The sequence below is a fragment of the Archocentrus centrarchus genome, chromosome 17 (assembly GCF_007364275.1).
Source record: "Archocentrus centrarchus isolate MPI-CPG fArcCen1 chromosome 17, fArcCen1, whole genome shotgun sequence".
Classification (NCBI taxonomy): Eukaryota; Metazoa; Chordata; class Actinopteri; order Cichliformes; family Cichlidae; genus Archocentrus; species Archocentrus centrarchus.
Genome location: NC_044362.1, coordinates 9,967,573 through 9,984,052, shown reverse-complemented (window position 1 = coordinate 9,984,052; position 16,480 = coordinate 9,967,573). Strand labels below are relative to the sequence as shown.

At 40.9% G+C, this 16,480-nt stretch overlaps 1 protein-coding gene and 1 pseudogene across 1 annotated transcript; both read left to right on the top strand.

Moving 5' to 3' along the window:
- Positions 1-2,685: 2,685 nt before the first annotated feature.
- On the top strand, positions 2,686-6,371 carry LOC115795556 (angiopoietin-related protein 3-like; annotated as a pseudogene).
- Positions 6,372-9,660: 3,289 nt separating this feature from the next.
- LOC115796025 (phosphoglucomutase-1-like) lies at positions 9,661-16,126 on the top strand. The gene is made up of 11 exons (XM_030752224.1): positions 9,661-9,926; positions 12,639-12,801; positions 13,100-13,246; positions 13,501-13,626; positions 14,052-14,242; positions 14,402-14,556; positions 14,636-14,751; positions 14,863-14,998; positions 15,373-15,556; positions 15,680-15,808; positions 16,016-16,126. Exons 1-11 carry the CDS (start codon positions 9,669-9,671, stop codon positions 16,103-16,105), a joined length of 1,695 nt encoding a protein of 564 aa, XP_030608084.1. The 5' UTR covers positions 9,661-9,668; the 3' UTR covers positions 16,106-16,126.
- Positions 16,127-16,480: the final 354 nt, after the last annotated feature.

Sequence of the window (16,480 nt, the reverse complement as noted above, 5' to 3'; positions counted from 1 at the left end):
TGAATGACTGCAGGAGATTAGATGTGAAGCCCGCTAGCTGCTGGAGATCAAGATGTTGAGCAGGGTCACTTGCTGTGCATGCATCTTTAAACTCTCCCAGTTTTTCAAAGTGTAGTAAACGACCTGTTTCAATGTCGGCGATGAAGAGTTCCAGCTTGTTTTCAAATGCAAACACTGCTTGTTGAAGTGATAAGACTGTATTTCCAGTGCCTTGCATTTTCACATTGAGCTGGTTCAGATGTTCAGTCATGTCCACGAGATAGTAGAACTTCAGGAGCCACTCAGTGTTAGCTAACTCAGGATGCTCGATGTTTTTCATTTCAAGAAAAGTCCGGATTTCGCTCAGACAAGCCGCAAAACGGCTGAGCACCTTCCCTCTTGACAACCAACGCACATTGCTGTGCAGAAGCAGACCAGGATAATTATTCCCAACTTCATCCAGCAGTGTTTTAAACTGGCGATCATTTAAAGCTCGGGCAACAATAAAGTTGACCACTCGAATGACCAGCGACATCACCTCACCAAGCTGCTCACCGCACATCTGAGCACAAAGCGCCTCCTGATGTAGGATGCAGTGAAAACTTAGGATGGGTCTCTTTTCATGTTCACGAAGAAGCGCTACGAATCCTCTGTTTTTCCCCACCATGCACGGAGCACCATCAGTACACACCGAAATAAGTTTATCCATTGGCAGATTTTTTCCTTTAGCGAACTCAGTGAAAGACTTGAATAAATCCTCCCCTCTTGTTGTCCCTTTCATAGGCAAAACAGCAAGACTTTCCTCATGTAGTGTGTCACCGACAGCATACCTTGCAATCACGCTGAATTGGGATAAATGGCTTACATCTGTTGACTCATCAGAGAGAAAAGAATACTGCTGCATTTATGTCCTTCACTTGTGTTTCCTCAATTTGATTTGCCATCATGATGGTACGATCGTGAACAGTTCTTGCCGACAGAGGCATGTCTTTTATTCATTTCATTATCTTGTCTTTATCCGAAAAGTCGTCAAAAAGTTCACTGGCGACATCAAGCATGAATGTTTTGGCATACTCACCATCTGTGAATGGCTTTCCGTTTCTCACAATTGCTAAAGCACCAGCAAAGCTAGCCGAATTCCAGTCACCTTGTTGGGTCCAAACACGAAGTTGCTGCTGACTAGCTTGCACTTTGCACAGTAGCTCTTGACATGCTTTCTTCCTGCTGTCCCCCGCTGGGTATTTCGATGCAAATGTAGTATGGCGTGTGTCGAAGTGCCGCTTTATATTTGACCGTTTCATCGATGCAATTTTATCACTGCATATTAGACACACTGCAGAACCTGCTCTCTCCACAAAGGCGAATTCATCTGTCCATTCCTGCTGAAAAGTACGATACTCCTCATCTTTTTTTCTTTTAGCCATCTTCTTCGTAAAAGGTTTCCTCAATTAGTTAGCTGACTACTTGATTAAAAGGAGGGAAGTTTACTCCCTGACCTCACAACGACCCGCGTACGTTAGGCATTATCCAATAAAAATTTGGTGTGGTCCCGGAGGACAGTTGTGATTGGCTCCAGCCACCCGCAACCATGAACATGAGCGGTAGGAAATGAATGGATTGAAATACTTGAAAATGTTATATATTTTTTAACGTTATTATTATTTTTTTTTATTAAAGATTTGTCTGCGAGCCAGATGCAGCCATCAAACGAGCCACATCTGGCTCGCGAGCCATAGATTCCCGACCCCTGCCTTATATGGAAGGCCAGAGACCTGCAAGAGGCCCTCTGCATTCTTCTTTCTTTGAGCTGAGGCCAAGCCTTCATGTTCAAGCTCATGTTACTTATTTTACACAAATTAATAAAGCCTAAGAGAAAGAGACCATATATGCATATATAGTTTAGCAGAGCAGTACAGACACCACACCACTCTTCCATAAAGACCACATCTCTGATCAGTGCTCTCCTTGTTCGGCCTGTAAGTTTAGGTGGACGGCTTTGTCTTAGTGGGTTTCTGGATAATGGATTGAACAGTGCTCCATGAGATGTTCAAAGCTTGGGAAATATATAGCCTAAACCTGCTTTAAACTTCTCCACAACCTTATTCCTGACCTGTTTGGTGTGTTCTTTGGACTTCATGATGCTATTTACTCCCCAATATTCTCTTAACCAACCTCTGAGGCCGTCACGGAGCAGCTGTATTTGTACTGAGATTAGATTACACACAGGTGGACTCATTTTAGTCATTAGCAGTCATCAGGCAACTTCTGAATGCAATTGGTTGCACTCAGAGAAAAGGGGGCTGAATACTTTTGCACACCACACTTTTCAGTTTTTTATTTGTAAAAAATGTTTTGAATCATGTATAATTTTCTTTCCACTTCACAATTGTATACCACTTTGTGTTGGTCTTTCACATTAAATTCCAGTGAAATATATTTATGTTTGTGGTTGTAATGTGACAAAATATGGAAAAGTTCAAGGGGTATGAATACTTTTGCAAGCCACTGTAAATCTGGGTAAAGCTCACTTTCCAAACAGACTTTTAATAGTGCATTGAGAAGGAGGAAATGACATCCTGTAAACAGATAGTGATCTAACAAACAGGTTAACTATTAATCTGATTTCTGTATAAGGCTGTGGACCTTCACTCAGGAGCTTTTGAGCCAGTCACAGAGGGAGGAATGACAATAACACTAATTGTTTTCATGTTTGCCCTGGCTGCTGCTTGTCTTCCTGCACTCTGTGGCAAAGAGGAGCCTCCAGTCCTCCACGTTGAGGCTCTTCCTGAAACTCAATCCCAATTTGCTGCTTTGGATCATGTGGATCCCCTGGCAAATGACCTCCTCCAGATGGCCCAGAGTCTGTGGCAGTTTGTGCAGAAGACAAAGGGACAGATAAATGATTTCTTCCAGAAACTCAGCATCTTTGATCATTCCTTCTACAGCTGTCAGTGCTGGCCAGTAAAATCAAGGTTGAAGAAGAGGAACTGAAGAAGACAATGAAGACATCAGGAGCTTATTTGAAGAGATCAGCTCCAAGATGAATAGCATCCTGCAAGAAAAAAGTCAACTCCAGAATAATGTCGACCTCAAGGAGAAACTGAGCACTCTGTCACTCTGTGCCGAGTAAATGAGTAGTCGAGATAAATAGCCTTAGGGTGAGTAACCTGTTGTTAGAAAGAAAACCTGCACTTGATGTTTTTGTACTTTGCTGAGGTAAAAAAAATCACTGCAACAATTTTGTGCAACAATAAATGCTAAGATCAGACAACCGTTATGCCTTTTGACTGCTACAATAATGTTTGTTTTGCATCTATTCTCTTGGTGTATGATTACTGGAATACAAGCTCAGAGCACTACATTATTAATAAATCATATGAATCATTCTTTAAAAGCCCCCATGCTTTCAGCATTCTCCTCTGATCAGGAGGTGATCTGTAGCCAGCAGCAAAGCATCACAGAGCTGCTGAAGGCTGTGAGGGAACAAAGTGACCAGCTCAACTTCCAGAGGACAAAGATTAATGTTCTGGAGGAAAAGGTAAAAATAGTAGAGACTGCAGGAAAATGATTGAGTATTGTATAATCTTTTTGATTGATGGTGAATTATCATCCGTAACAAATATGCATAACACAGGAAAAGGTTTAGCTAACTGAGAAAATGAAATATATGATTCAGGCCCAATTCCTCACTCCAGTAAGTTCCTTGCATTTCTTTAATTAGAGTGAATAAGTTACACTCAAATGGAGCTTCAGTACGTATTCTTAGTTTGAAGAATGAAGAACTGTTTTTTTTTAAATGTACCCACACTGATTTACTCCTGTTTGTGTTTGCTTAAATTGTGAGCTGTCATGATTGTGTGCTTCTAGAACACATAGTGTTGTAGTATTGACATTTTAAATGGTTGCAAACATCAGTTTCCTACACATAGATTTTACTTGAGGCTCTTAAGTATAATAATAGCTTCTGAAGTCTATTTTAATCCATCTAAAAGAATGATCCACCAACAATTTACTAGTCATCTCGTTGCTTTTTCCTGTGTTGTGTTTTCCTCATAAATATCAATCAGCTGCTTTTCAAGATAGGATCATGGCCTGTGGTTGCATGGACTCTAACTCCACCGACTCGGACTGATGACTCTTGCTTTCTGCTGCGACATTTGGATGGTAGGGTCAGAATAAAGAAAGCATGAAAGCATGGATCCATTCTGCCTTGTATCAATGGTTCAGGTTGCTTGTGGTGGTGTAATAGTGTGTGTGTGTGTGGGGGGGGGGTTCTTAAAATAATAAAAAAGCTGCTGATAATTTCCTCTGACAATTTTCCACAGCGAACACGTTAGCCCAGGATACCACTGAGAGGCTGCCGGATACCTTCTAGACTGAACACTCATTCCTTATCTGAATTCAGGCTCTACCAGCAGTGCCAGCACAATCAGTAAGACGGATAATGAAACATAAGGTGATGCTGATGAAGTGGCTTTATGGTTTGATATCTGTAACATGTTATTACGGATCTGTAATATTCAGTCAGTCAGTGAATGCTCATCATTTACAAGCGCGTCCAGAAAATTTCATGCAATTTTCCGCTTGGCATTAATACCGTTTCATGAAGTTACACTGGGCAACTCCCTGTCTGAGCAATTAATTATCACATATTGTCTCTGTTAATACTGCTGGTAAGAACTTCTTGTCACCATTATTTTTGGATAGATCTGTCATCAGACTGCAGAGAGCTGTTCAACAGTGGGGAACAAATAAGCAGCGTTTATGCCATCAAACCCATCGGATCAGAGCCCTTCATGGTCTTTTGTGACAGAAGCAATCGTATTCCAAGTCTGGCAAAACCGGAACGTTTTATTGCTGACAAAACCTGAACATGTTAATGGCTTAGTACTGTAGGTGTTTGCTTAGCCTATGAGAGAGCACTGAGGGATTCATATACAGTAGCACAAACAAGTGCTATATGCATCCCTCGGATTTGCAAGGGCAATTTTTAATGAAGAGCACAATTATAGAATCTGCTACTAACAACTGCAAAAAGAACAAGACCCCCAAAAACTGATTTTAAAAACTGATAAATTTGTCAATAATAGGTTGTTGGTTACTCTAACAAATATTATATTGTCACCAATCACAATATTTGTCCAAACCATAAGCCAAAACCCAAATTTGTGCATTTCTGTATATGGGAAGAAAAAAAAAAGCAACAAATCCTGTCTGAGAGGTTTGAGGCATTAACTAATTACTGCTTGATGAACAGTAAATCTAGGGAACTCTACTTGATAAAAGCAAAGTGAATCTGACTCATTACTGAATGACCGTCACTGGTTCTTATGAACGTTAAACATAAAAGCTGTAAATGACAGTAAAACCTCTTTCTCTATGTTTTCAGCATAGACCATGGAGCGACAGTTATCCAGCAAAGGAGGGATGGTTCAGTAAATGTTGATCAAATGTGGGAAAAGTATGAAAATGGTTTTGGAGATTATGGAGGTGAGACTTTGAAGGGAAAATGAATTCTCAGATTCCACATTTGATTCTTATCTTTATACCGTTTCTAATTTTATAATCTCTGTGACTAACACAGTACGCCTGTTCACTGTAAGCATTGCCTTTCACATTTGCTTGTTAAACCATGTTGGTTCTGAGCCCCCAGTCTTTCGCTCTCTCTTAGACACAGGAGAGTTCTGCCTGGGTCTCAGGAGGATTCAGTCTCTATCCTCTCAGGGCAACTCTGTCCTTCACATAGAGCTGGAGGACTGGAGACAGAACAGATGCTTCATTGAATACAGATTTTACCTTAATGGGCCAGCAAGCAACTACACCATTCACCTCACGCATCTGTCTGGAAATCTGCCCGACCCCATGAGCAACCTAACAGTCACAATGTTTTCCACCAAGGACAGAAACCATAACAACCATCAGGACTCCACCTGTGCCCACCAGAACACAGCTGATGTGCATGTAATAACCATGTTTTATTCCCATCGGACGTAAATCCCAGCACTATGAGGTGACTGTTGTGGTGATTTGGGGCTGTACAAATGCAGCTGAACTGAACTGAATTAGATAATGGGAATAATTTATCTAGTATTGACTGCACAACATGTGCTTCCTGTCATCTTCTAGGTGGATGGTGGTTCAGTGGCTGTGGAGGCACCAACCTGAATGGAAGATACCTTCACATGAATCCAAAGGGGTGCTCTGAATGTAGGACAGGGATCCAGTGGAAGTCAGGCCGAAAGGCATTCCTCTCTCAAGTTTACCCGGATCTCTGTCCATCATGTGGCTTCCACCTCCCCAAAATCTGCTTCCTGAGTCAGCCACCTTTCTCTGATCTAGCACCAGCATTCTCTAGACCAGTGGTTCCCAAAGTGTGGGAACCACTGGTCTAGAGAAAAGCATGTGTAAGGGGGGCATGGGATTTTCTGTTTTTTAAGGGGGCTGCAGCACTCTTGACTTTGGGAGCCACTGCCCTAGACAAAATCCCATTTAAAAAAACCAAAAAAACCCAAAACACTTTATACTGTAGGCTCCTGAGGAAAGTCCTGACAAAGCTTTATTTCAGCAACCAGCATTCCAGAAGGCTTGGGCAGGGAGGAAGATGTTTTCTGTCAAGTATCTCACTCCTTGTAGAACCCCAGTTCTTAAAAGTTGGGACACTGTGTACAATGTACATAAAATAGAATGTGATGATTTTCAAATCTCTTAAGCACAATTGACAATAGAACATATAAAACAAATGCTTAAAACGATTAAATGTACCAATTTAAAAAGAAATCTGAGCAAATTTTGAATTTGATGGCAGTAACATCTCTCAGAAAAGTTGGGACAGGGCCATGTTTACCACAGGATCATCTTCACATATGACTTCTTCTTTGCATGATAGAGCTTTAACCTGAATTTGTGGATGGTACAGTGAACATTGTTCACAGACAATGATTTCTGTTGCACGTGTAGTTTATAATTCAGTACAAACACATCGTGAAATCAATAAAATGAGAATCAGTTGGCTTCTTCCTAAAATCAACATGGTACAACATTGACCTCATAGTGACCATATCACCCCAATAGAGCACTTCGCTCTCAGACTGCTGGCTTACTTGTGGTTCCTGGGATAATTAAGAGTAGAATGAGAGGCAGAGCCTTGACCTTTCAGGCCCCTCTTCTGTGGAACCAGCTCCCAATTTCGATTCGGGAGACAGACACCCTCTCTATTTTTGAGATTAAGCTTAAAACTTTCCTTTTTGATCAATCTGGCTGGATTAGGTGTCCCTGAACTCTCACTTAGTTATGCTGCAATAGGCCTAGGGCACTGAGTGCTTCTTCTTCACTCTCCTCTTTTCACTATCTGTATACCACTTTGCATTAAATTATTAATTACTATCAATCTCTGACTCTCTTCCACAGTTTGTCTTTTGTCCTGTCTGCCTCTTCTCATCTCCAGCCAGTCAGAGCAGATGACTGCCCCTCCCTGAGCCTGGTTCTGCTGGAAGTTTCTTCCTGTTAAAAGGGAGTTTTTCCTTCCCACTGTCACCAAGTGCTTACTCATAGGGGGGTTCATCTGATTGTTGGGTTTTCTCTGTATTATTTCAGTCTTTACAATATAAAGCACCCTGAGGTGACTGTTGTTGAATTGAATGATCTTATATTAAATTAAATTATATAAAATATCTTCACTTGATGTATCAAAGAAGTCAAAGCCTATAGAGAAGAAACAGTCACATATGAACACTTTTCATATTGGGTCACTTTGACTCATATGATTGTTCCCCAACATTTGGGGCAAGAGTCTTTGCATGGATCATGACATAGGAAGGAAAAGCTGGATACATATATGAAAGGCTCTAGAACATACTCTATATAACAGTCTCTTCTTGAGTTGTTTCTATATGCTTTTCATATCGTTCTCATTTTAAAAAATAATGTAACAAGTATAGCATCTAAAAGCGCCAGTGTTTATCTTGATTAGTGGATTCTTTGATATATTTATTATTTTTTTAGTTTTTAGTTGTCAGAATTGTTACTGATTGAAGCGGTGTTCAATGAAAGCTTGATAGCTTCATTTTGTTTCATATTTAACAATCTAAAAATTGTTGGAGGAACTGCATATAATTTGACAACAGGACATTTTTGTGGAGTCATAAGGCAAGAAAGTTTGGGAACCACTGATACTGATATACTCTGTAGTATACATTGTCATTTTCAGTTTTTTTTGCTATATTTTATTTAACTTGAATAAATAAAAGCATGCTGGTGACTGCAAGTAATTGAGATATTTATTTAAGTTTAGATAGTTTAGTTTAACAGCTGCTCCACTAACACCAAAATCTGACTAAAACAAAAAGAGTCACTAAACATGCTCTAACAGTCTAAATCCATTAAATCCATTTTCCTCATACCTGCAACTACCACCACCACCTCCAACCACAACGAGACAAAAAGCCAAGCGAGACTGTGCTACAGGTGCCCTTTATAATCAAGCTCTGATTGGAGAGCTAGAGGAGGAGTGAGAGTTAACGCTGTGTTCAAAGGCACTACTCAGTGCTCATATGAAAATTAACTTGACGTTTAAAATAAAAAGAAAATTTGAATAAATTTCTTGCTTTCTCCTAAATTTGCTACATGAGTATTTACATAAAACTGACGTTTTGGTACTTTTATAACACATTGTTGCCTTGAGGCAATGAAGTGATTTCTGTTAAGGGGGTATGGGAGACAAATTTGTTTGATATATCAAGCTCCCAAAAAGTAGAGTGAAATATTTTTTTTTCACTAAAAACCTATTAAATTTCTGCTGCAGAGGTTTAATCATTTAATAGGTTTTTAAACCTTTTTCAGTAAATGCAGGTGTTAAATCACTTCAACATGTCTTTTATATACATTTTCATATTTAATAACTAAAAAATAAAAATCCAAATCTATGTAACGTTTTAAATCCCCAAATAATCCAAAACACAAAGTTTTACATTTTACACATCATGCTGCTGTTTTAGCAAATATTTCTGAATTTTTTCTGTGAGGCTCAACCTTTTTGGACTGTTTGTTTAGGATGGCTGAGTAAACTCTGGGGGGCAGTGTTGTCTCGTCTCGTGCAGATAAGTTTGCTGTGATTTGATTGTGCTCTGTGTATAATTAGATTCAACTAATTATGTTTGATGTGAAAACCGATGCTTTCTTAAAATCCCATATCTATGTTTCCGATTACACTCTAATTGCTTGTCTCACTGTCTGCTTTCACAACCAACATTAAGAGGAAAATGCCTTCTCCTGAAATAGTGTGAAACATGACTGATGACAGATGCCATGCTTCTTTTAACTAGTCTGAGCACAGCTGCAGTGCTTCACAGACAGATAAATCGTTCCCACATCACCTCAGTACTTTCCCGCAGTCACACACTCTTCTTTGTGTTTGGCCCTGCAGACTTGACAGTGATCTCCCTGCACATGTGTGAAGCAGCGTCTTCGGTTACTCTCCCTGCCTCTGCACACACATTAGTTTGAAAGGTTATTTTGGGCTGCAGAAGCACCCTCTGCTTCCAGTCAAATAATAGGAGGAGTCAAACTCTTGCCTTTCCTTTCTGCTCCTCCGTACCATTCCTCATGTCAGCTGACAGGGGATTTCCCTCTAAATAACAGGTTCCCTCTGCTGTCTATGCTGCAGCATTAAGTTAGATCCTTATTTTGAAACAATGGACAACAGTCCTCTGCAGGTGTTGACTGTCCCTACAGCCCCCTACCCAGACCAGCGACCTGGCACCAATGGCCTGAGGAAAAAGGTCTATGTATTTCAGTCCAGGAGGAACTACCTGCACAACTTCGTCCAGAGTATCTTCTCTTCCATTGACCTACGTGATCGACAGGGTTCAACCATGGTGGTGGGGGGAGACGGACGCTTCTTCAATCGGACAGCTATTGAGGTCATTGTGCAGATGGCAGCTGCCAACGGGGTCAGTGTCACCATGTGTAAGGACCTGCTCTTACGTTGGTTGTGTATGCATGCTGGTAGGTGGGTGTGCACATGAGCAGATTTGCAGATAACTGCATGTATGTCAGTGCCACCTCCTCCAATAACTTATCTCTGTCACTGATTATAGCTGCTTCATGTCAACTGCAACTTGTGATTATATTTTTTAAAGAGAAAGTACAGAAATCAGATCAGGTTGCACAATGAAAAACAAAGACACATTCTATAATCAAAGTATAAAGAGAAAGCAGAGAAATCCAGACAATAATTGTAACTTTGAAATAGACTGGCAGGTTTGTTAGTACATCCAATTAGTCCAAACATAATGACATAAAAATAAATGAAAGCGACTATTTAAAAAAATTAAAGTGGGAAAAATAAACATAATTTTAAGTTATCTATCAAATGTCTATCAAATAAGTCTATCAAATGCTACTGGATATGAGATACTATTCCCTCCTACACTTTTTAAAAAAATATTAAATTAATTACCTTTTAAATGAAAAGATGTATTGCATATAGATATTAGATACTGAACAAAGATTGGGCTAATCCCTTCAATATCTAATTACTGACCTAATAATAACTATTGGAAATGTCACTTTGAAACACCCCCAAGTCCCAGAGTTCTCCAAGTTGAAGGAATGCCCATCTGAGTTTTGGTCTCCATCATTCTCCCTCTATCACTTTTTCACTTTTTGCCTTGTCTAATAATAGGACTCTTCCTGCAAACATAATCTGAACCACCTGGAGAAGTTGTTTTAGTAGTGTAACTGATCCTTCAGTTTCCCCGGAGATTCCTGGGAGATTAGTGAATGCAAGGCTTAAAGCTTACTGGCAACTAAACATCCACAGCCACTACATTGTCCAGTCAGCATTTGCTGATCACTCAAAGCAAATAACTTGCATGTTAATTTGTGAGCTAAAAAGCCAAAATGCCTCATGGTTATTCTAAACCACCTTAGCACTGATTTGTACGATGTACAGTGTTTGTTTTTTTTTTTGTTGTTGTTTTGTTTTTTGTAATGATGTTGTCGTCTTGTGCGTGTTCTTTCAATGTGTCGCACATTAATAAAAGTTTTTCTGAGGCCAGTCTGTGTCAAATAGGCATATTTTTGGGGGCAACTTGTGGACCAAACATGGTTTCACCTAAGCCGTCTTATATGATGCTCTCTACCAGTCAGGAACAGCAATTGGAATCCATCCATCCATCCACTTGAGTGGCAGTGGCCCAGTGGGTAGGCACTCACTTTGCAGTCGGAAGGTTGCAGGTTCGAGCTCCTGTCCCTGTGCTGTGTCCTTAAACCACATTGCCTAATGGTAGTGCCAGCCTCTGGCTGCATGACTGCAGATGCTTGTCTCTGGATGAGTGATCTGGAATGATTGTTTTGTTGTGTGCACAATGACAATGAGTTGAATCTAACATCCATCCATCCATCCATCCATTTTCTTCCTCTTATCCGGAGCCAGGTTGCAGGGGCAGCAGTCCAAGCAGAGAAGCTCAGACCTCTCTCTCCCCAGCCACCTCCTCCAGCTCATCGGGGTCCCCAAGGCGTTCCCAGGCCAGCCCATAGATATAATCTCTCCAGCATGTCCTGGGTCTGCCCCGGGGCTTCCTCCCAGTAGGATATTCCTGGAACACTTTGCCCAAGAGGCGTCCTAATTAGATGCCTGAACCCCCTCAACAGGCTCCTTTCAATGTGGAGTAACAGCGGCTCTACTTTGAGCCCCTCCCAAATGGCTGCACTCCTCACCCTATCTCTAAGGGAGAGGCCAGCCACCCCTCGGAGGAAGCTCATTTTTGCCACTTGTATTTGCAGTCTCACTTTTTCGGTCACTATCCAAAGCTCATGACCATAGGTGAGGGTGAGGACGTAGATCGACTGGTAAATCGACAGTTTCGCTTTCACACACAGCTCCCTCTTCATCACGACAGACCGGCGCAGCATCCACATCACTGCAGACGCAGCCCTGATGCATCTGTCGATCTCCCTTTCCCTTCTCCCATCACTTGGGAACAAGACCCCGAGATACTTAAACTCCTCCACCTGGGGCAGCAACTCATCCCTGAGCCGGAGTGGGAACGCCACCCATTTCTGGCTGAGGACCATGGCCTCAGACTTAGAGGTGCTAAGTGTGTGTGTCCCAGTGATCCCAGGAGCTATGTTGTCCAGGGGCTTGTCCCCCTAGTAGGGTCTCCCATGGCAAATTGGTCCTGAGTGAGGGGCCAGACAAAGAGCGATTCTAAAGACCCCTATGGAATTTAGCCACTTAATTAATTTCCCAGCCCATCTTTCTAGGTTACACTATACTCGTGTTTTAGTTTTTTCTGTCAACATAAACTAACAGCTTACAGAGCCACATTACATGCAGCACATGTCAGATGTTTGGGCCCGCACATGGCCTGCACAACACCAGTGCAGAAAGTGTTCCAGATTAGATCCAACTGTGTCTGGTAATTGGGCTGGGTAAATGATATACTTGGAGGGATTTAAAATACACTTACACATGATAGAACCTGCTCTTGGTGTGCCATAACTGCTGTTTATGAAATGAAATATCATCCTATTTACTTCTAATAAGAGCTGTGACAAACCTGATATTTACTGGTATTCCCAGTGCTGCCTCACTCAGATGTATCAAGATACGCACTCTTCTCAGTCAACTAAAACATACCTATGTGACATTTTCTCAGGTGGGTCGTCTGATCATTGGACACTATGGGATAATGTCCACACCGGCCATCTCCTGTATGATCAGGAAATACAAAGCCATCGGAGGTATCATTCTCACTGCCAGCCACAATCCCGGTGGACCCGATGGAGACTTTGGCATTAAGTTTAATACTGCAAATGGAGGTATGGTAACTTGAGAAAAGGAAGCATGCAGATGCACTGGCCAAGTGCAAAACAGTGTTACATGAGAAGTCAGGCATTTAATAAGGCCTCATTCAGATATGTGGCTTGGACACAGATAAAATGTGATACTATTGACATAAATTTGGGACAAAGTTCAGACACATCAAAACAGCACAGATTTACCAATAAATATTCAATATCGCACAGATTATTCTTGTCAATGTAATATTTTTGTCCTTTTACAGTACTACAATTTCACACTATTGACACAATACGGGACTTTTTCTACCACATCCAGGCCCAGCCAATGAAGCTGTCACAAACAAGATCTTTCAGGTCAGCAGGACAATTGAAGAGTTTGCCATCTGCCCTGGACTACAAGTGGATCTGACAACCATGGGAAAGCAGACCTTTGATCTGGAGAACAAGTTCAAACCATTCACAGGTGAACTGCAGCATTAGTTTCTCATTCATCATCCAAATTAATGGATATGTGAGGAAAAGGGGATATGCATGAGTGACAAAATATATTCCATAACAATAAAGTAAATAAATGGTTTATAATAAAGTTGACAAGATAACTTTTTATTTATCCTTTGAAAAATAAGTAAGTTTTGTAAGTGTATTTATGGATGAGTCAGTACTTCTATTTCACTGACAACTGATGCAGTTTTGTTTCTCATTTGTGGTTGTACACAGTGGAAATTGTGGACTCTGTGGAGTCCTATGCTAACATGCTGAGGAACATCTTTGACTTTGCCACCCTGAAGGAGCTTCTGTCTGGCAAGAACCATCTCAAGATAAGACTAGATGCCCTGCATGGAGGTGGGAGAAAATGCTGTAATAATTCATTTATTGTTCAATGTCAGAGTTGTATTTATGCACAACTCCAGCAGCTTCTTTAACTCATTTGATTAACAAGCATGCTGCTGTCCAAATCCATACTATTGCCATGCTTCTGTCATTCATGTCAGTAATGTAAAATAGAATTACAGCAAAAAGAAAATAATGATGATATGAACATCCTGGGAACTGTTCTATTTTTGGAGAGGTAACATGGGGTTGTCAGATCTGTGACTTTACTCTGAGTAGATTACTCAATCTATTTTGAGCGTCCCCAAACTCTAAAACAAAAAGTCAGGGTTGAAGCACTACGAGGCTCAGTTTACTTGTTGTTGTTTTAGAGTACTTGGTACAACACCGGATCTGCCTTCTCTCACTCCTGTCTCTGTCACCTCTCTGCTCTCCAGTGGTAGGACCATATGTGAGGAGAATACTGTGTGATGAGCTGGGTTGTCCTGCCAGTTCTGCCATTAACTGTGTCCCTAAGGAGGATTTTGGGGGTCAACACCCAGATCCAAACCCCGTATATGCTACAGATCTGGCTGACAACATGAGAGATGGACAGTATGATTTTGGTGCAGCATTTGATGCTGATGGGGTGTGTTTACTGACTCATTTCTACTTGTTTGTTTAGGATTTACAAAAATATATCAAATGAAAATGCAGTTTCAAAAGAGAGTTCTTTCACACATGGAATGAACTCGGACCTGAATCACAGGCCTTGATTTCTAACCTTGAACGTCTTTCTGCTTTCTAGGACCGGAATATGATCCTTGGTAAACATGGCTTCTTCGTCACCCCGTCTGACTCCGTGGCTGTGATTGCTGACAACATTTTTTGCATCCCGTACTTTCAGCATGCGGGGGTGAGAGGTTTTGCTCGTAGTATGCCCACAAGCGCGGCATTAGACAGGTAAAAGTGTGGCCTGGTTTTCAAATATCACTATCAAAACAAATTTCCTTAGAATACTCTTTCATTGTATTTCCTTCAGAGTAGCCAAGGCAACAAAAATTGAGCTGTATGAAACTCCCACTGGCTGGAAGTTCTTTGGGAACCTCATGGATGCAGGCATGCTGTCTTTGTGTGGAGAGGAAAGCTTTGGTACAGGTACTGCATGTCTGCACCAACTTACTAGATCAAAAAGACAGTGGGAGAAGAGGAGGATTCTGATTTTGTGTTTTCTGAACATGGGCAACTTAATTCCGCTTCACGCTTCAGGTGGAGACCACATTCGTGAGAAGGATGGGCTTTGGGCTGTGCTGGCATGGCTGTCTATCTTGGCCACCAGAAAGCAGAGCGTAGAAGATATAGTTAAGGACCACTGGCTAAAATATGGAAGAAACTACTTCACCAGGTGAGATGTGGACACATCAGTGAAAGACAGTGCTATTACTCAGTTTATTTACATGTTCAATTATATTTAAGCAGAAATAGTGTAGACTATTTAATTGATACGGATGAAACTGTAACAGGTGGGTTGGTGATGCACGTCAAGGAGACAGATATAGAACATTACTGACATCTAGTGTAGCATATGAGGTATTGCATTGTACAGAAAGATGATATTTGAGTCTTTGTCATCATTATTATCTGTACTGACTCACTTTTAGTTACAAAAATAATTTTTATCCACGCAAATTAAGCCAAACAAAAAATGACGTGTAAAATAAGGCATTTATTTAGTCAGCAACACTTGATCTTTGTTTTTATTGTTTACATTTTGCCCAGGTATGACTATGAGAATGTAGACATAGATGCAGCATGTGAGATGATGGAGGATTTGGAGATCACGATCACCGACAAATCCTTTGTGAAGCAAAGATTTGCCGTGGAAGACAAAATCTACCAGGTAGACAAAGCAGACAACTTTGAGTATGCCGACCCAGTGGACGGCACCATTTCCAGGAACCAGGTACATGAAACACACTGTGGTGTATTTTTGTAATGATAAGCTCTCAATGTACACAAATACATAGGGCGTGCAGGCTGTCAGCATCAGAGCCTCTCAGTGTGTGCTGGACTGTTCTCACTGCAGGGGCTGCGGATAATCTTCTCTGATGGTTCTCGAATCATCTACAGACTCAGTGGGACCGGTTTCGATGGGGCAACAGTTCGGATCTATCTCGACAGCTATGAGAAAGAACATGTTTTTGGGGATACGCAGGTGGAGTATATGAAAATGAAAATTGCAATTTGGGCAAAACAGGCACTACATGGCAAACCTTTGAATTACTAAGCAGAAACTCTTTGAATGAAGCATGTGGTAGAGTGCAACAGCATTCCTGTTTTGGAGCCAAAATTTCCATGTAGTAGGATAATTCTGTCAGCAGGGTGCACGAGTCTCTAACTGTATCATCCTTGTTTTGGACAGGTGATGCTGGCACCCCTCGCCACCATTGCTCTAAAGATTTCTCAGCTTCATCACAGGACAGGTCGAACTGGTCCGTCAGTCATTATATGATTCCTTATGCGTTTTTCAAGATCATCAATAAAATGATGGGTTTTTTTTAGTTTTTCTGTCCTCATATATATATTTTTTATAAACAGAGTCTTAGCCTAGCTGCATAACATGCAAAAGTGTGCACTTTAATGAAATGAAATGAAAACTGTAACACATTAAACTGCCTTTTGTTGTTGGTTCAGCTGTGGCATGCTTCATTTTTATGGCAGCTAATATTTCATCTAATTTAGTTTGTTTCAATTTTGCTTTTATTATGTGTAATTTTCATTTTCATCAGTGAGTCCCAAACAAAAATCTGTGTTTTTAGTGATTCAAAAAAAAAAAAAAAAAGAAGCAAGTATAACATAATGCTTTCATAACTGAGCTTGAAAACAG

Coding starts and splice junctions, on each gene's coding strand:
- LOC115796025 (XM_030752224.1), top strand. CDS start 9,669: ATGGACAACAGTCCTCTGCAGGTGTTGACTGTCCCTACAGCCCCCTAC. Junction 9,927..12,638: donor AGATGGCAGCTGCCAACGGG/GTCAGTGTCACC, acceptor ACATTTTCTCAG/GTGGGTCGTCTGATCATTGG. Junction 14,752..14,862: donor AGAGGAAAGCTTTGGTACAG/GTACTGCATGTC, acceptor TTCACGCTTCAG/GTGGAGACCACATTCGTGAG.